Source organism: Anopheles gambiae, unplaced genomic scaffold (assembly GCF_943734735.2).
Source record: "Anopheles gambiae unplaced genomic scaffold, idAnoGambNW_F1_1 scaffold_40, whole genome shotgun sequence".
Classification (NCBI taxonomy): domain Eukaryota; kingdom Metazoa; phylum Arthropoda; class Insecta; order Diptera; family Culicidae; genus Anopheles; species Anopheles gambiae.
Genome location: NW_026902737.1, coordinates 26,327 through 46,711, shown reverse-complemented (window position 1 = coordinate 46,711; position 20,385 = coordinate 26,327). Strand labels below are relative to the sequence as shown.

Sequence of the window (20,385 nt, the reverse complement as noted above, 5' to 3'; positions counted from 1 at the left end):
ATAGTCAGCACAGGCTGAATTGATGTAAATGGCATCACTGATCTTATGGAACGAGACATCCATGAGCAGCTGCTATGGTCTAGAACAGGGGTCTCCAAACTAATAATAGGCTCTCGCGGGCCGTAGTTTGGAGACCCCTGGCTCTAGAGGCTCGCGCCCTCGATCACGCCCTGCAGGACGCAATGGGAAATCGCCGAACGTTCGGTGATAAGGTGGTGCTGGTACGTGTGCCGACAGCCCAGACTGTTCAAGATGCTGAAGAGCGGAAAGAGTTCGTAGAATACGACATTCCCGGGATTCGATAAGGCGTATGTCAAGATACCACGGGACTTGATGTTACCTGGAACATATGATCCGAAAGATCAAATGTATCGCAAACAGTGTGTATTTTGATAAAAAAATATTCCAACCGGTACACCATTCACAATTCAATTTGTAGTACATTAAATAAAGAAAATTATCAAATCCTATACACTGCAATACACTGAATACGAAAAAGCTTTCACAACGTGAGATTGCTAGTATCCGAGAATGGATTGACTAGGATTGCTCACAATCATTGAAGGAGCTGGTGGCAAAGTTAAGGGAACATCACCAAGTCGTAGTATCTACTACGACTGTAGCTCGAGCCATTAAAGGATTCCACTACTCTTTCAAAAGAGTTCATAAAGGAACCTGAGCGCTGAGCGAGCGGTACTGCCAGGATTGAAAGAAGATCGAAAGATGTATGCCGAGAGGTTCCTGCAGTTACCGAACGAATACGCCGATGATGCCATAATTTTCATCGATGAAGTTGGGTTCCAGGTGAACATGCGTGTTGCTTATGGACGATCGCCTGTTGGTGAACGAGCAATGAAGGTTGTTCCTGCCCTTCGTTCACGCAATATTTCTATTGTATGCGCTATGACGAGGAAGGGCATCGTACACTACCAACATCGCAACTCAGCTATCAACAAAGTGTTTTTTATTGAGTTCCTCAGCGATCTCAAAACTTTTTGTCTACCTTTTTTGTCTACCACAAAACATTTTTGTCTACCTTTTGGCATTTATTAAAACATTTACCGACCCATATTCGTGGTGTCGAAAATAGAAGCACAGCCTGCCGAAAATTGGACCAAACTGCCGAAAATAGGAACAAAAACAGTGTTTGCTTTTTCACGAATAGGGGAAAGCGGGGCAAAATGGGCATGTTAAGCAGTTTACTGAATATTCCTTTGAATATGCGACAAAACACAATTTTTCTTTCATTATTGTATGCCTCCACCCTTTATCTATTGATTCAAATTGCCACATAGAATAAAAAAAACTTAAAAACATGAAAAAAATGTAAAATAAAATTTGATGTTTTACGACAAGCTATTTTGACACGCGGAGTAAAATGGGCATAGCCCTGGGGCAAAATGGGCATATGTAAACAAACTGTGAAACGTCAAAACAATGGGGCAATATGGGCAACTACAACTGCGCCTTAGGTAATGGTCTATGCCTTTGCGCACGTTTCGTGAAATGTGTTTTCGTTCTATCTTTTTTTTTGCTGGTCAGAAAGGTCCTTAAAATTCTTCCAAAAATATGTTATCAAAATTAAAACAGTTTTTACACGTTTAAATCAACAAAATCGAATGTTTTGAAGCTGTGCCTGTTTTCATTATTGAGGCGACAAATACAACACCATAGCCTCACCAAGCGCCGTATGTCAAAAGTATCTGCCCATTTTGCCCCAAACGTAACTGCCCATTTTGCCCCACGTGAACCATTTTTGTAGTTTTTGGTTATATTAGTAAAAATACGCGTTCAATCGACTTGCTTTCTTCAGAACAATTGTATAGAAATATCATATCTTTAAAACCGTATCATGTAAAACTCCAATGGATCACTGTGACACTGGTTTAAGCTTATTTTCGAAGTGGCAAAAATTACATCAATATGCTATTAAACCTTATTTTGCATTTTTCTTGGTTATTTGTTATGTAAGGGTTATGAAACTTAAATGGTGTTCATAGAACACCCTAATGAATACATTTTGAGCATTGGAAAGTATCTTTGTAGCGAAATAATGCTTAAATAGAGGATTTTGCCCCGCTTTTCCCTATCTCTAAAAAATACATTTGAAACGGCAAATAAAAAATAACACGTCGATAATAATGCCACATTCAAGAAAAATAATAAATATTGGAAGTGTTCGAGCAGTTTTGGTGAAACTGCTGCACTAACCTGACCAATACTGGTACATTTACCCTACTTATGACTAGTGTTAGAAAACGAAAATAACCAAAAACGGGAGGAATTCTTTGCCAAGCATTTATTACGTGAAACGCGCCAAAAAATTAGTCGTTTTATCCCGCTAATTGGTTCAAGAGCCCCGAATGTTGCCCTACCGCTCCTTTTTATCCCTGCCCTGATCAGTTTGGTTCGTATTGGTTCGGGTTTTCTGGCTATCTTCGGATGCCTCCTGTTTATGACAGGTCGTTGGGCACTCTCCCATCAAACAGTCCCAACAACTAGGCTTACACTAATACGCTTAATATACTATCATAATCTATTGTGTAAGCTGGTATTATCATTTCTAACACGAAAACCAACAAATACCCGCTGCGCAAAGCGATCGAAAACTTCTCAAACTCAAACTGCAAACATATTTCACAGCCCATGTTGTGAAATATTTCGCATTCAAAATTGTTGCAAATTTATAAATGAAATATTGCGAAATTTTCAGCGCTGAAATTTTTGGATTGATATATTTCTTCGATCGGAATCCAAGCGTTTTCCCTGACATTTCTGCTCGCTTTTTCGATCGCTTTTGGCGGAAAGCGATCGAAAATCCGAGCTACAAAACTGCTCGATTTTGTCGTGCGGGTCACTGTTGCCATGACACGACTGTTGAAGAACTCCCGCTGCGCAAAGCGATCGAAAACTTCTCAATCTCAAACTGCAAACATATTTCACTGCCAATGGCTGTGAAATATTTCGCATTCAAAATTGCTGCAAATTTATAAATGAAATATTCCCGCTGCGCAAAGCGATCGAAAACTTCTCAAACTCAATCTTCTAAAATATTTCACAGCCCATGCCTATGAAATATTTCGCATTCAAAACTGTTGCAAAATTTATAAGTGAAATATTTCGAAAGTTTCGGCGCTGAAAATTTTGGAATGAAATATTTCTTCGATCGGAATCCAAGCGTTTTTCCTGACATTTCTGCTCGCTTTTTCGATCGCTTTTGGCGGAAAGCGATCGAAAAAACGAGCTACAAAACTGCTCGATTTTGTCGTGCGGGCCACCTTCATTTCTGTAGTTACCGTCAGTGTCTTTGCGATGAATGTAAAAAAAATGTAGTGTGAATGTCAATTGAGATTCATCTTGTGAATTCAGAACAGCCTTGCCTTTACCGATCGTAAGTGATTGAAAAATTAAATATTTTCACTTTTCCAGTGCAAAAATCAGTGTGTTTTTGCTGGAGTACATGAATTTAAAAGAAAAAAAATCAAAGGAGAAGGCGATGTAGTGCACTCAAAAATGTCAAAAGAAATGTCGCCAAAAAATATCGTCGAATCAAACGACAGTTTCTGACATGACTGTGAAATGAAATAGTGAAAACTGAATGCGAAGCTTCAAATCGTGTCAAAGTAGGCAATTTCATGTCGAAGAACGTCACCGCTAACAACACTGATAGCGACATGTTAACACAAAGCATAAGCATGTAGTATAAACATGTATAAAAAATTACAGCGAAAATTAAACTACACTTTAGTTATGCATCCTAACCGATAATCTTCTTCTTAATTTACTCAATAATGTTGAAAGTCTATGCATGTCTTATACAAAAATGGGTGCATTATCAGTTACTTGATTGAATAGTTCTGAAAACTGATATGATACACCTGTTTCCATCTACGTTCGAATCTCGTGCCGTTTGCATCGAATCGCAAACCGCCTGCTTCGAATCGCATGCCACTACGATCGAATGCGTGCACCCATGGTTGAATCGCGTGCCAGTACGGTCGAATCGCGTTCCACTATGGTCGAATCATATGCCACTACGATCGAATCGTGTGCCGCTACCATTGGATTTCTGAAAGCAAGAGCATAGTTTACTGTTTGTTTACGTTTGCAAGCTATATCTTTCTTCGCCGACGGCATTTCGATTGTAAAATAGTACAAATAAAAGGCAGTTTTTCACTGATTACACGTAAAATCCTTGTTATCGACGAATATCGTGGTCCCTTCTTGATTGTAAAACCCTTGTTTTCAACTAACATTCGGTGTTCGTTGTTGATGGTAAAATCCTTGTTTTCAACCAATATTCGTCGGGTTTACCTATATTCAGGGAATAATTACCTTTTATTAGTATTTTACAAATGAAATGCCGTCGGCGAAGAAGGAAACAGCTTTCAAACGTAAACAAACAGTTTACTATGCTCTTGCTTTCAAAAATCCAATGGTAGCGGCACACGATTCGATCGTAGTGGCATATGATTCGACCATAGTGGAACGCGATTCAACCGTACTGGCACGCGATTCAACCATGGGTGCACGCATTCGATCGTAGTGGCATGCGATTCGAAGCAGGCGGTTTGCGATTCGATGCAAACGGCACGAGATTCGAACGTAGATGGAAACAGGTGTATATTGATATGAGCTACTGCAGTCAACGGGATTCATCCATATGTATGAAAGGTAAAGCCAGCATTGTGATTCGACCAGCCATCAATGAAATCAATCAAGATACATTTTACACTTTTTGAATGATTGAAAAGCTTCCATGTCAATCATTAAAAATGTGTAAAAAGTAGCACCAGCTGAAAATAACAGCTTGACACAATTTCCGCAACAATCTGGTTAAAAAACCAGGGACAGCTAATAGAAATACTTTTTCTGGATTTAATTACACCCTCACCGTCATATTGTAACCAAACACAAAAAAGGCATTCAAAAAAACGCAATCAGGACTGAAATCTTTTCTCGGCAGCCGGAAAATCGGTGGAACCGATCAGAGCCATTTCTGACTGCAGACTAGCCGCTACGTGCGACAACCGATGACTCCAACGGTTCCGAATGACTAGACGGCTTTGTAGACTTTGGAAGACACCGAGGGGAACTGTTGCTTTGATTCGGCCGGGATCGGAGTCGGAGTAGCTAAGATCGGAAATGGTTTTGAGCCTTGGATGAGATTTCGACAATCCATCATTAGTTGTTGCAAAGTTTCCAATTAAGTGTATCTAGTTATTTTCATTTCTATTTCTTTTCCTTTTTTAGTTGACGCAAATCTGTTTTTTTATATAGAATATAGGGTAAATGTACCAATAGTGGTGCAATTTGTAGAGGTACCGATGTGTTTTAATGGATTTAAAGTGTCAGGAAGGACAATTTCTGAATATTTTAACACATAGCAGTTGGAATATGTTTTGTCTTCGCAATCGCATCCATTTTTACCATGAAACACATCAAATTTACGAAAAAATACATATTTTTGTGATTGCTTCGTTGTACCTATAATGGTGGTATGGTTCCTATAGTCGTCGTATTGTGTTCCTATAGTGGTGGTAAACAAGGATGCCTCGAAACAGTGTATAATATCAATGAAACTTAGTTTTGAAGATGTTTTCATGTGAATAGCAACGAATAGCCATAATATTAGTTTCTTGCGTAATTTGATCGTAAAAAAATGTATAAATTTGATTGATGAAACTATTCACTAAAGTACTGCCCCAATTGACATTGGTACTAAAATTTTGTTCTAAATTTGCTCGATTGGTGCTCGAACCGTCCAAAAGTATGGATGTGTGTGTGATCACGCGTGTAGGAAGTGGCAAGTATGATTGTGTGCGTGTGATCTTCTTGTAGCGAACGACGATGGCATCATTTCCAGCTGTCATTTATTTGGCTTTGGTGTTTGACGAAAGAACAAAATAAATTTTGTGCTCTATTGTTTTGTGAAAATTTGTTGGATTTTTTCAGTAAAATGGCTACACAACCAATGAAGAGGAGCAGAAAAGTTATTTCTCGACGGAACAAAAAGCTTGCAGCTATGTCGACGGAGTATGATCGGCAGAATATGTTGGGTGATGATGATGCGGGAACAAGCGGAGTGGTGCACCGTAATATCGTTGAGTTTATCTACATTAATTATTAATATATTACGTATTCGTTTGGGTATGTTGTTTGTTAGGAGCAGTGAGTGAGTGAGTGAGTGAAATTTCCAAGTGCTTCTTTGTTCTAGTTATCTAAAATGACAAATAATATTTCCGATTCCTAATGTTATTATAATGGTAGCAAAATGACGACCGAAGTGTACCGGCCGGTACCGAATGTACCAATGTATTTTGTTGCAGAAATATTCTACAGATAATGTTCCATCTGTGTTATTTTAAAGAATAAATGTGTATTTACCATTCGTGTGTGCGACAATTTCATTATTATTTTGTAAACAAAAAGTGTCGTAGATTGTTGATTACACGATTGACACGATGCCTTGGATTTTATCGTATCAATTTGTGTGATGTGTTCTTAAATAACAACGATAAAGTGTTTATATTTTCTTTGCTGTAGTATGGTCCAGGACTATGAAAATACTATGATAACATTTGGTCAATCGAACTCATTCGGATTGTTCTATTCGAAAAAAAACGAAACATTTCACCAGCAGCAATAACGATGAACACAATGAAAATAATTTGCCATTTATACTTTATTTTATCTTGCAGGTTTAACATCCCAGTACGATGATCCAGAATACGATGCAGAAGTGCTTATGGGAACATCGTCTCACAACAGCGATACCGATTACATCAGTGATCGTTCTTCTGAAAGCGAAACCGACGCCGTGGCTGAAGGGTCCACAACTGCTCACAACTGCAACAACCATAGCGATATTGGTGAATGTTTGCGAACTTGGGCAGTTGTACGTAATCAGCCACGCTCGTCGGTAAATGAAATTTTAGCTATTTTGGGAATATGGACAGATTTACTTCTTCCGAAGGATTCTCGCACGCTATTGAAAACGCCAAAAACCATCGGGGAAGAGATACAATCGATAGCGGGCGGCGAATTTTGGTACAAAGGGATAGAAAATAATCTCGTCAATTATTTTAAGTAAGTTTTGAAAATAATTTAGCCTAAACAGTGTCTGGTAAATGTGTGTATTTTAATTGTATTTGGATTTTTTCATTCTCATTCATTTAGGTCAACTGTTCCATCAATCGACGAATTGTCGATACAGGTATCCACCGACGGACTCCCTCTTCATAGAGGTGGACCTACACAGCTCTGGCCCATCCTTATGAAGATTGTAGAACTGCCCTCAGCCCCAATTATGATGATCGCAGTGTTTTGTGGACCAGCAAAACCAACCAGTCTGGAAGTATTTTTAAGACAGTTTGTAGAGGAGGCAAATGACATTCATCGAAGGGGATTGCGGATCGGAGATAAAATGATAAAATTCTCGATCCAAGCTATTATTGCAGATTCTCCTGCGCGGGCTTTCCTTAAAGGTAGGTAAACATACAACTATTGCTTATATGTACACAATTATCTGGAGCTTGTGTAACGCTAATTATGTTTGTGTTTTGCAGCAACAACCTACTTCAATGGATATCACGGTTGTATGAGGTGTACCTGTGTTGGGGAATACTATAAACCTGGAAAAAAAATTATTTTCGACTCCGTTGGCGCTCCTCTACGAACGCACCATGGATTTAAATCTAGGGATTGTCCGGGTCATCACCAGGAATGGCGTTCACCCCTGGAAGACCTTGATAATTTTGATATGGTGGATAAATTACCGACTAGTTGTGGGTTGCACTTATGCGATGAGGGTGCGACTCGCCGACACTTGTGCGGTCTTATAGGTGGTAAGTATGAAAATATTCCTACCTGGTCCAAGGGTCAAAAGCAAGCGATATCTGAATTTCTTATCAGCGTACAACTTCCCTCTGAGATTCATCGCAAACTCAGAGGGCTGAATGTAATTCGATATTGGAAGGGTACGGAATTCAGATCTTACTTGCTATATGTAAGTCCCGTGTTAATGGAAGATGTTTTGCCTGAAAAAGCCTATTGCCATTTTCTGCTGTATTTCTGCGGAGTAACAATATTTTCCTCCTCATTCCATCGACGTCATTGGGAACGTGCCGCTGAATTCCTTAACAGTTTTGTCAAGGATTACGGAAAGATTTATGGCCGTGGCGAGCTGACAAGCAATGTCCATAATATTCAGCATATAGCACGAGACTGTTTTAATTACGGACCGTTGCATAAGCATTCTACTTATGACTACGAGAATTATTTGCAAATTTTAAAACGCTCGTCCCGTTCAGGCTTTAGATGTAGCGTCCAAGTTGCAGCACGTTATGAAGAACGTTCCGCAACCGAAGTAGCTGCTGCAAGCAAAAAACGCAAATTTCCCCATTTAACTAGAAATGGTAAAGGTATCTTTTTAGAGTCAAACTTTCTTTTAAGCCCTTTGCCAAGAGACCAATGGCTTCTAACAAAGGGTAATGGTATTATTCAATTTTTAGGAGTTGAAAAGAGTAATGGATGTTTTATAGTATCTGGAAAACAATTTGAATGCAGCTCCAGCTTATTTTCATTTGCTTTGCGTGCGGATGATCCAGAATCGGTATTTTCATCTTTAGACATTCTTATTCATAAAGTTGATGCAAATGTTCAGACGTGTGACGTAAACATTTCTCTGTTAGATATTAGATGTAAACTTGTAGCTGTCTATCCTCCATCAAAACCTGGCACAGTTGTTTTTTCCCCTCTTTTGCATACCCTCCAGTTGGATTAAAATTCATTAACACGTATTCACTAACATTATACTTTAAGAATCATTCTGTAGCTAACCACTTATTTGCTCGTAGTTGTAGTTTGTTTGTAGTTTTGTTGGTATTTTTAGTTATGATGATAAAAAATAGAATGTGTATGCAAAAGCGTTTGAAACCATTTGTGTTCATAAAACGTGTTATTTTTAGTGCAATGCTGTTTAAGTATTGCCTAGGAAATTCTTCATGAACTATTTTCAAACGCTTTTGCATGGGAAAGCGGTGGGTCTTATCATCGTAATTATTTAATATCATATTATTCCTGATGCATGGTAGATGTTGTTTGTAGCAATTAAAATTCTTACTTGTAAAAAAACTACATGGTAATGCTTGTTTCATTAATTTAATTAATTTACTGCATGTCTCATGTTTTGAAATTTTATTTTTGCGATTTTTCTCTTCAATAAACTTCACATAGTTTATACGTCTGTATTGGGTGGAATGTTATCTTAGACTTATTTATGATTTCAAAACCATTTTGTAGTTCCGTTGCTTGATATGATTAAAACGTTTTATTTTCGAGTGAATCAAACCAACTAGAAATAAAAATAGTCCTAATTTTCACATTTAATTTATTACATAAGCTTGTTTATAGATAAATTTGATTATGTTATATCTGATTTGATCAGTTTGTTAAAAAAAATTATCTTAAATATTTCGTCAAAGTAGAGTCTACATATTGCTAGTGAGTGTAAAAGATAAGGAAGGGTTTAGATTTAAATAAATAATAATAATAACTTATTTATTAATTCTATTATTGCGTGTATGATAAATTTTACTAGAGCTCTTGATTTTTCCTTTGCAGTTTTGCAAGCTGCTTTGAGCGTTATCTAACTTTTTTTTAAGAAAACGTTCTACGTCGTCAATATTAACAGCAAAAATATCGTCCTCTCCTATTCTCTTAAATAATTTAATTACATTAACATTTTGATTCATTGGAATCTTTGGTCCATTTTTGCCCCCGCCACGCCAGCTGCACTGCACAACTAATTCTTTAGCAAATAATAATATAAAACTATTGTGCATTCGACCTTTGGCATCATTTGTTTTGGTTTGAATTCTTTGTGTTAACTGGTAACAAATATTTTGAAAATATGTGTCTTCAGCCAACTGATCATTAAAAGATTTCAGTTCTGCAGCGGTTGTAAGGCGAGGTATTTGAATTGGTATATTTTCCTGATCCATTGCTTCGGTGAATTTTCTTCGATGGTCTGTGCGATACTCCATTTCGGCCCAAACACCTGCTATAGACGTGTTAATGTTGGACAATTTTTTAAGGGTTGTTCTCTTAAACTCTGCATCACTTATCTCCATTGCTGAAGATCCATGCCGTGCCGAAATTTCAATTTCGCCGAATGGTGTTTGTTGCAGAGCTTCAGAAGCAACAGATGGTATTGGAGGGCTATACGTATATCTTGGTTTCCCGGTTGAAGACTGGGCCAGGTGTTGTTGTACTGCTGAGATAATCACTGGTTGTTTTTTGGCATTTTCATTTTCAGGATCTGCAGCAAGGCTTGCGACATGGATACTGGACGAAGTTGAGTTTTGCGGTCCTGATGATTTGGTTTTCTTTGATGTTCCAGGAAGCAATAAGGATGATGCCGAAATGATGCTGGATGAGGATGTTGGTGGTCGGACGAGCTTCACTGGAGTGTTCACGGTGAGGACTGGCCGACACATTTGTTCGGTTTTAATAATCATTGGCTTATTGGTTGGTTTGATATTTTTAGGAAGTATTGATGATGATGCCGAGAGGATGCGAGATGATGATGCTGATGTTGACAACTGTACCAGTTTTGCTGGGGCATTTACGTTGAGGACTGGTCGGCAAATTCGTTCAGATTTAATAATCACTGGTCTCTTTGCCTGTTTTGCACTTTCAGGAGCTGATGACGGTGATGCCGAAAGGACGCGGGGCGAGGATGCTGATGATTGCACGAGCTTCGCTGGGGCATTCACGTGAAGGACTGGTCGGCAAATTCGTTCAGATTTAATAATCACAGGAGCTGATGACGGTGATGCCGAAAGAACGCGGGGCGAGGATGCTGATGATAGCACGAGCTTCGCTGGGGCATTCACGTTAAGGACTGGTCGGCAAATTCGTTCAGATTTAATAATCACTGGTCTCTTTGCCTGTTTCGCAGTGCAAGGAGCTGATGACGGTGATGCCGAAAGGACGCGGGGCGAGGATGCGATGGCTGACGATTGAACCAGGTTCACAGGGGCATTCACGGTGAGGAGTGGTCGGCCCATTTGTCCCGATTTTATAACCACTGGCTTGTTGTTTTGATTCACAGTGCCAGGAGCCGATAATGGAGATGCCGAAAGGACGCAGGATGATTTTTTTGACCATTGCACGAGCTTCACAGGGGCATTCACGGTAAGTACTGGCCGGCACATTTGTTCGGTTTTGATAATCACCGGGTTATTGGTTTGTTGTACATTTTCAGGAAGGAATAATGGTGATGTAGATATGGATGTCTTTAATGGTACGAGGGTCGCTGGTACTACCGATGCCTGCGCTTTTACGCTGAGATCTGGAAATGATGCCATCGGTGCCGTTATCGTTTTATACACGTTGTTTGAAGCCATTTCGCTAAACGTATCCTAAATGAACATTTTGTTTATTTAGTGATCCATTTGATTTCAATTTATCCTAATTAATAGGTACCTTTTTATGTTTTGCAGAAAATCCGACAGAAATAATAAAACAAATTTTAGATTTCAGCTTATGAAGCATCACCGAACAATTTGGGTTTGTTTTGTTTTTTCATTTGACGTTTCGATGATGACAATTGGAAATGACAGGAGAGAGCAAAGCACAGTGGTCGGTTTTCATGAAATTGTACTAAAATTTCCCTTAAACTGGTTCAGTTTAAGGTAAGTTTAAGGCTCCAGTTTAAGGGAATTTGCTCGAATTCCCGATTATTCGTGCTCGAAAATGTCAATTGGGGCATCACACCTGTCATCAACCAACACCTGGAAGATTGTGCTTGATTTGAAGTCAATTTTTCATTCAGCCAGATAAGCAAATTTTGGCCTGTTTTTGGTAAATTACCTAAATAAAACTCATTTCTGTTGCTTATTTTAGTGAAAACAGTACGACATGTCAAAAATTTCCTCGAAAAAATCTAAAATGACCTGTATTTATTGATTTTATAACTATAACCACTATAGGAACATGCCTGTTTTGTGTACCTATAATGGCACTATGGTAAAAAACACTTAAAAATGCATAAATAAGGTCAAAAGGCAAATAATTTTAGTAAAACAATAACATTCCATAACAGTCATGTTGAAAAACTAGTAATTGCGTGGGTATGTGATCATTTAGAACGTTAACAGAAATATGAGTTTCGTTATGAAATCCTAAGGATTTTGGAAAAATGTTGACACATTTCACAAAATAATGGATTTTTCGGTCACTAAGTAACGGAATGGCCCCATTTAACTTTTAAACCCTTTGTTAAAGGTTAAATAACTTAAATACTTTTAATTTGCCCTATGAAATGCGGTTCATAGGGCAAATTAAAAGTATTTAAGTTATTAAATTAAAGAGCAATAGCACCACTATTAGTACTACCACCACTATAGGTACATTTACCCTATAATTGAGTCTGCACAAAATTATGCTAATTTTCAGAGGTACATTAAAGTTAGTTTCGAAAAATATAGCAACACAATTATTATTCTTTTCTGGAAAATGTAATAAACTTCGACAAAAAGTAATAAAATATTTTTTGGTTTGCAGTGCTTTATTGTTTTTATTCAGGAGTAATGGTCCAAAAAGGCGGTATTGCTATTTGCAGTGCTTTAGCAATTCTCAAAATATTATCGCGGGCCGCATTCAAAATCGAGTCGGACCGCCAGCTTGACATGCCTGTCCTAGACCATCATAACTGGCAATGGAGAGCAACTAATCCAGCAAATAAGATGATGCTCCTTTGTTTCTTACCTTTACATAATTTCTTAAGACTTCAACAAGGCAATCTTGAGGTACGAATTTAGATATCGCTTGGGCAGAAATTTAAGAACAAAAATAGGTTTATGAGTTATTTTGAAACGTTTGGAAACTTAAAAAAAATATTCTTACCCGAAAAGCGTATTAGGCGACTGATATTGGTCTCCCGTTGCCAAATATCGCAATGCCACAATTAGCATGTCCCTTGGTGACAAACTCGGGCGCATATTCGTTTCCATTTTTAAAATGTTTGGCGTAATTTGCTCAAGCAGATAGTTGAAATCATTTCTGGACAACCTCATAAAATGTATAATGGTGGTATCCAATTCTTCCTCCATAATGGTTGTAGGGAACTGCTCGATAGCAGGAAACAGAAAGTTAGGAAACTGAAATTAGGAAATCTATTCCTAACGTTTCAAAAATTCGTTTGAATAAATCCGAATCGAATTGCCTGCCTTGATCGGTTGTGACTTTAGAAGGCACGCCAAATCTCGCTACCCAGTGCGTAACGAAAGCTTTTGCCACGGTTTCTGCGGTCATATTCGCTAGTGGAATCGCCTCTGACCACCGAGTGAATTTGTCTATCATTGTTAGACAGTAAAGATTCCCTTCTGATGGTGGAAGTGGCCCAATTAAATCGATGTGCACGTGATAAAATCGGTGGTCTGGTACGTTTATGTGATTTATCGGCGTGTGATTGTGGCGAATTATTTTTGTTTTTTTTGGCATGCTAGGCAGTGTGGTACGAAGTGCTTGCAATCTTTCCGAATAGAAGGCCTAACGAATCTTTCGGAAACCAAATGAGTGGTGGCTCGTATTCCCGGGTGTGATGTGTTATGCAGTTTCTCTATAATTTGGTTCCTGAAGTGCAAGGGTACGAATGGCCTTATGTTTGCAGTGGAAGTGTTGCAAAAAAGTGTTGTTTTTGTTCCAGGCATTATTAGCTCTTTGAGTGCTTATGTTGAGTTTGCAGGTGCTTGTTTCATGTATTGTATCGTTTCAGTGTCAGTGCGATGAAGCTTCGCCATGTGTTCGTAATCGATCGTATCAGTGTTAATCGCGTCAACCCGACTAAGCATGTCTGCGATTTTGTTCTGTTCACCAGAAACGTGACGAATGTCTGTGGTAAACTCGCTGATGAAATAGAGTCGGCGCTGTTGTGTAGGATTTACTCTTTCCGGGCGTTGTTGAAACGCGGTTTCTAGTGGTTTGTGGTCTGTGTACACACAAAATTCTCGTGCCTCTAGCAAATCTTTAAAGTAGCGTATGGATTCGTATATGGCATACAATTCTCTGTCGTACGTACTGGCTTTCTGTAGACAAGGAGAAAGACATTTGGAGAAAAATGCTAGAGGCTCTGGACCCTGTTTGCCGATCTGTTGTAGTACGCCGCCGATAGCATGATTCGATGCGTCTACATTTAGAGCGAGCTTAGCATGCGGTGAAGGATGCGCAAGGATTGCGGCGTTTGCCAGATCTTCTTTGCATTTCGTAAATGCTGCGTCTGCTTCATCATTCCAGACTAGCTTTGTTGTATCGTTCTTCTTGTTTCCCTTTATCAATTTTTGCAAAACGTTTTGTTTGTGTGCGGCGTGTGCCATGAATCGGCGATAAAAGTTAATTGCGCCGAGAAATCGTTTAAGCTGTTTAGCTATCGTCGGCTTAGGGAAATCGATTATGGTTTGAACTTTTTCTTTTTTTGGACTTATGCCTTCGGCAGTTATACCCTAGTTATGCCCTAGGAAATTCACACAAGATTGTCCAATTTGGCAATTTTCTGCGTTGATCGCCAAGCCATTGTCGCGTAAGCGTTGGAAAACAGTTCTTAGGTGAGCTTTGTGTATTTCGGCATTTTTCGATGCGATACATATGTCGTCAATGTATGGGAAAACAAAGTCTAAGTCTCCAAAAATCGCATGAAGGTGGCGTCGAAGCGTTTGCCCTGCGTTCCTTAAACCAAAGGTCATGAACATAAACTCATACAGGCCGAACGGGGCCGTTATGGCCGTCTTCGGTATGTCATCTCTCGCTACAGGTATTTGGTGGCACGCTCTCTGGAGATCGATACACGTAAAAATGTGAGCACCGCTGAGTATGTTACTCACGTCCTGTATGTTCGGGACGGGATATTGATCGGGAATTGTAACGGCGTTAAGACTTCGGTAGTCTCCACACGGTCTCCAAGTGCCATTTGATTTTTTAACCATGTGCAACGGGCTTGCCCAGTTGCTTTTTGACGGTCGACAGATACCCTGCTTCACGAGGAAATGAAACTCAGCCTTAGCCTCCTTCAATTTGTCAAAAGGCAACCTGCGCGGGCGACTGAATACTGGTGGGCCCGTTGTTAAAATCTGATGCTCGACCTTGTGGCAAGGTTTTTTCAACTGGTTTAGCTTGGTGATATAGCTGTACTCATGCAATATTGGGACGAATGGATTTTGGGTCGAGAAAGCTTTGATGGTAGGTGTATCAGCTGCATTTATGTTGAGAATCTCGCTTTTCGTTCTATTGTCTACTAATCTCTTTCTTTTCACGTCAACGAGCAAATCAAAATGCCCGAGAAAATCTGCACCGATGATTGGGCTGCCCACATCGGCGATTACAAACTCCTACGTGAACTTTCGTGCTAACCCAAGGTCAACAGTTAAACGTTTTGTGCCGAAAGTTGCTATCGTAGTGTTATTCGCGGCGAATAGTGTGCGTTTGCTTGCGTGTAACCGTTCACGCATAGTAGGGGGAATAACCGATATTTTGGCGCCTGTATCGATCAAGTATCGATTGTACGAACTATTGTCCACTAAGTGAATTCTTTGAATATGTACGGGCGCTTCGGAGAGTGTATGATTTGAAGGGTTACCGTGAGTGTGCTTTGGAGTGTTACCGGGGGAGTGGTTAGTGTGACCTTTCTTCTTAATAATAAATGTGTTACAATTATTTGTGTTGAGCGGTTTCTTCGGTTTACATAGTGTCTCGAAAGAAAATGTTACGCGTTTGCGGGTGGCACTACTTACGGTTTGTTCCTGGCTTGAACCGGTATGCCTTCTTCGAAAAAAATGCACTGGATGGTGCTGTCGCCTTCCTTCTCCTTCTCGCATTTCTCCGCTTTCGCTCCGAGCCGGTAGTGATACCAGCAAATCCATCTGCGTGACGAGGACGGCTTCCAATGATCACGTGATGAGTGCGTAGGTCGTTGTCCTCTCCTGTCCCTTGACCTTGATGTGTAGCGGGAACGGGATGCCCAACCAGCAAAACCGAAGCTATTGGAAAACTTTCCTGTATGCCAAAGCGAGAGAGCATGTCTTCTTTCTCTAGATTTTTGACGGCACAACGCCGATCGTGTGGCCTATGAACGAAAAACGGGAGAAGGGGAAACCGATATCCTTCGAGTGACACACACGCATGCATCTGCATGCGTATTCCGCTGAACCGAGACTACACATCTCTCTCGATCTCCCTTGATTTTTCTGCTATCGCGCTCATCCGGGTGTTAGGCATCCTCAGTCTGTCCAGAACTTTCACTGTGGAAGGATGTGTTGGAGTGATGTGTGATTTCTTGTGCCCCGTACTTTGCTCGTTTACGTTTTGTGCCGTGTTCCTTCTTCTTCAATTATGGAATGATTTATGCTTGCCAATTTCTAAGGTAAGTTTCTTGTGTGTGCTTGAATGTGTACATTAAACTAACGCATGTCGTCTAAAAAGTTACAGGTGCACGCGCATGTTAATCGACGGTTGCCAACATCCCGCAAAACGATCGACGGAAGGAAAACGGTGTCCCGTTTTAAAATATCAAGGTAAGCGTTTCTATAATCCTATGTGCAAAACATTGGTTAGTTTGTTATAAAAAAACATGGATTACTTATTGGTTAATTTTCATCAACAGATTTCATCACAGCTCTTTCGTAGAAGAGTGCACTTCAAGGACGCCTAGGATACGGCTAAACATGCGCAGCACCAGTCCGTGACGTCATTTCCAGACAGGCGCCGGCTGAACACGCGCAGCACCAGTCGAGGATGTCCTAGCGAGAAGGGCAGAAGGAGGAACGAGAGGAAGGGTACGGGAACTACTACAACAAATCCGAAAATATCAGAGGAGGGATAAATACAAATGTATACGTGAGCAGCACCAGCAATCCAATGTGTGCGTCGGTTTGTGCCGTGCTGAAAGTTTTTACTTTAGCTGCTGCTAGTGTAAAAATTTAAGGAAAGCTTAAAGTAAAATTTTTTCCACGGGGCGCCTTCGGAATTTGTTGGCTGGGTGTGTGATGAGCTGCGCGTCGATCGACCGAGAGAACTTCGTCCAGTCTCCGGGAGAGTTGCTCGATCCGTTCTTCGAGTGCTGCGATATCCGATGATGTTCTCGGTGTGTGATGCGTGTGGGAGGTCTCTCTTCGTACAGGTGCAATCTCCGTGCGTGGCGCCTCCATGATTTTGTCAGCCACGATCGCCTGCTCGTCGAGTGTAGCGGTGGGCAAGGCGAAAACGATGGACCGCACTGTGTTGGGTAGTGCACGAAGCCAGATGTTAAGAAGGACGCTGTCGGAGCATCCTTCTCTGCCCAGTCTTCGCATCTCGGAGAGCAGCATGCTGGGCTTGTGGTCGCCCAGCGAAACACCGGAAAGGAGGTTGGTTAGCCGCTGGTTTTCCGAGGGTTGAAAATACTCCAGTACGGCGTTTTCCATCGTGATGTAACGATCGTTATTCTCACTTTTGTTACACTTTGCAATGGCAGTGTAAACGTATTTGGCTCGGTTGCCGAGCGACACGATGACCGTATTGAATTTCTGCTTGTCCGATTGAACGTTGAAAGCCGCTTCCAGGCAAAGGAACCAGGTGTCCACATCATCCACATCGAAATCTGGAAAACTGATTTTTGAAACCGCATGCCTTTCTTCGTGCTCCGCTTTGATGTGTGCCGGTGGCGCGTGGGGAGTCGTCTTCGGCGCGATGGGGGCACTTCCTTCGGGATTCATCTCGTACAGCGGTCGCGAGCACTTTTATTGTACAAACGTTCGCGGACAGGTTAAAAACGAGGTTTTTGCGTATCACTTTAAACTGTCGGGGTCACTGATAGCACGTGTGGAATTCGGATTGATGGAAACGACTTGTTCGGTTGGAGTTCAGATTATAAGAGAGAGCATCTTTATTTCGGTTGTCCTAACAAGCTACATGAGGACGGTTCCTTATGCGCTCTGTTTATGCCCACGAGTTGGGCTGTTCGTGCTACTATCGAGCAGTTTCCTAACTTTCTGTTTCCTGCTATCGAGCAGTTCCCTACATGGTGTTAACCAACCGACTAGCCTGATTGTTTCTTTCCAGAAGCATGGAGCGCGCTCATTATCTAATTTTTGGAGGTTGTCGAAGAGATACCATATGCAACCTAATGAAAGTGGGCCACGTAAGTCGCAAGCTGGCCATTTTTTGTTCACGATTCATGATTCGCTGTAATTTTTCACAATTAACTTAGTGTAAATAAACACATTGACATGGATTGACATTTTATTGACACATATATAGGTTGACATAATTGACAACTGAGTTATACGCGTTTGAACGCGGGCGTGGAAAATGCGCGTCGTGTTTGCGGCCTTACAAATGAATTGATATTAAATAGGAATGGTTGGGCTGAGTAGGTAACACAATATCATGCTTGTTGATGGCATAACAAATTAAAATATTCCTTGATCGCAAATACCAGATCGCATCGGAACGCTATCGCTAAACTCCATAGTATACGTCTTCCTTATGCTAATCGTAGAACTACAGTTTCGTCTTTCAGGTATTCTTGAGGTGCGTTAAAACCTTTAAAACCTTTAAATTAAAACCTTTTATGGATCGCTGTATTGTGGAGATGCGATAAAAGATTGCATTCATTTTGAAGCTTTATTTTGATGACCCTTACGGATAAGCAGCAATCTTCATATAACAATTTCCTTTATATTCCTGAGCCTCTTCACTCACTTTAGACACGGATAGATTACCCTTTTTCTCTTTGTCGACATTTCCTTTTTCACGATATTTTTTTCACGATAAAAAGAACTGTAGTTCGTTCAATGTTTCAAATTTCGGCAATTTCTTTTGGGAGCTTTCCACTGTTATACGAATGCCACACATGTTCTCCGTCTGCATCTGTTGTTATGTTATTTTTCCTTTTTGTGCTTTGACTGAAGAACATGTTACTCAACGCAAATTAAAACTATTAAACTGAGGTGTGTATTGTTGGTAGATGTGAATTATTATACGATGCCAATTTATGCTGGAAGTTGGAGCGGTTCCGTGGTACAGTCGTCAACTCCAACGACTCAACAGCCGGTTCGGGTCGGATCGCAAAGAACGGTGGGAGCAACAGGTTCAGTTTGAATCTGCTTGGGTTAAAAACAAGGATCGCGGTCCAGATGCTTGCATGCTGGAACGGATCGCACCTGGCCGGAACGCAACGCGCATCACTTCTATTTATTTATGTCCCGCACATTTTACTTATTTATCATTACTTTGAGTGATTTTTTTCTCCTCGAACGTGAGGCAAAGAAGTTTGAATATTTCTATAATTTTTAAATCTACGCTTGCCATGATTGAATTTGTCTTGAAAGAATGATTTGTCTCGACATTCTGGTAAGATAACAAAATTTGATGCGCCCAAAAAGGAAAAAAAAGTAGAATTTGTTTATTTGTTTGTTTGTTATTTTGTTTGATTCTTTTTTATTATTGTCCGCTAACCCTAGCCTGACGCAACAAAACTTAACACAGTGCCTGTACTAGAAAGAAAGAAGATTGAATAAAATGTAAGGACAGGGAATAGAAGGTTGAAGACCAGCTAGGAATGGGCGGGAATGGAAGGAACGGGAAGGGGACACACACAAGGGAATGCGGGATAAGAGGGAAGGCACATCAATGTCACCGAGAAGAGAAGGAGTCCTGCGACAAAAATAGCATAAGCGCGACCACGTCTCCTTTCAATCGATTTTGGTGTCAACATACGACATCTGACGAGAAAAACTCCGGACTCATCGACTACGAGTCCGGATCAGTCCGGATCTTTACAGATCACTCCGGATCACTCCGGATCAATCCGGATCAGTTCGGATCAGTCCGGATCAGTCCGGATCACTCCGAATCACTCCGGATGAATCTGGATCACTCCGGATCACTCCGGATCACTCCGGATCAGTCCGAATTAGTCCGGATTAGTCCGTATGAGTCTGGATTAGTCCAGAAGGTTGGGGTTAATATGGTCAAGACCGAGCGAGTAGTTTAAGTTGGCGATGCAATTACTAATGCCCAACATGACTAGTCACTATCGTTAAGACAATTCTTGATGAATGTGTTCCGTTGTGTTGTGTTGTGTTCAAATAATGCATCGAGAATTTACGATTCAGTATAAAACATTCTTTCTGTTTTAAATATTTCTTTCTTGCAATAATATTTACCTTTTAAATATTTACCGTCTCATTGAAAATCTCTTTTCCTTCTACTTCCCGTATGATTCCCATCGTATTAAGTCAAAAGAAGTAAGGTTATTTCAATTTTGATTGTTTATTGTTGGTTTACATTTCTAGAATTTCAATACAAACAATTGGAGTTGTAGCATATCTGCTATACAGAACTTAT

General features: G+C 40.3%; 2 protein-coding genes across 2 annotated transcripts; one reads left to right on the top strand and one right to left on the bottom strand.

The window, feature by feature from the left end:
• The first annotated feature begins 1,447 nt into the window (after positions 1-1,447).
• On the top strand, positions 1,448-11,449 carry LOC133395034 (uncharacterized). Its single transcript, XM_061663268.1, has 8 exons — positions 1,448-1,472; positions 6,702-7,089; positions 7,180-7,487; positions 7,569-7,847; positions 10,403-10,479; positions 10,550-11,052; positions 11,117-11,199; positions 11,270-11,449. The coding sequence occupies exons 1-6, from the start codon at positions 1,448-1,450 to the stop codon at positions 10,634-10,636; spliced, it is 1,164 nt and encodes a 387-aa protein (XP_061519252.1). The 3' UTR covers positions 10,637-11,052; positions 11,117-11,199; positions 11,270-11,449.
• A 5,499-nt stretch (positions 11,450-16,948) lies between these two features.
• LOC133395033 (uncharacterized) lies at positions 16,949-17,750 on the bottom strand. Its single transcript, XM_061663267.1, has 2 exons — positions 17,175-17,750; positions 16,949-16,963 (listed from the first exon to the last, which is right to left on the bottom strand). The coding sequence occupies exons 1-2, from the start codon at positions 17,748-17,750 to the stop codon at positions 16,949-16,951; spliced, it is 591 nt and encodes a 196-aa protein (XP_061519251.1).
• Positions 17,751-20,385: the final 2,635 nt, after the last annotated feature.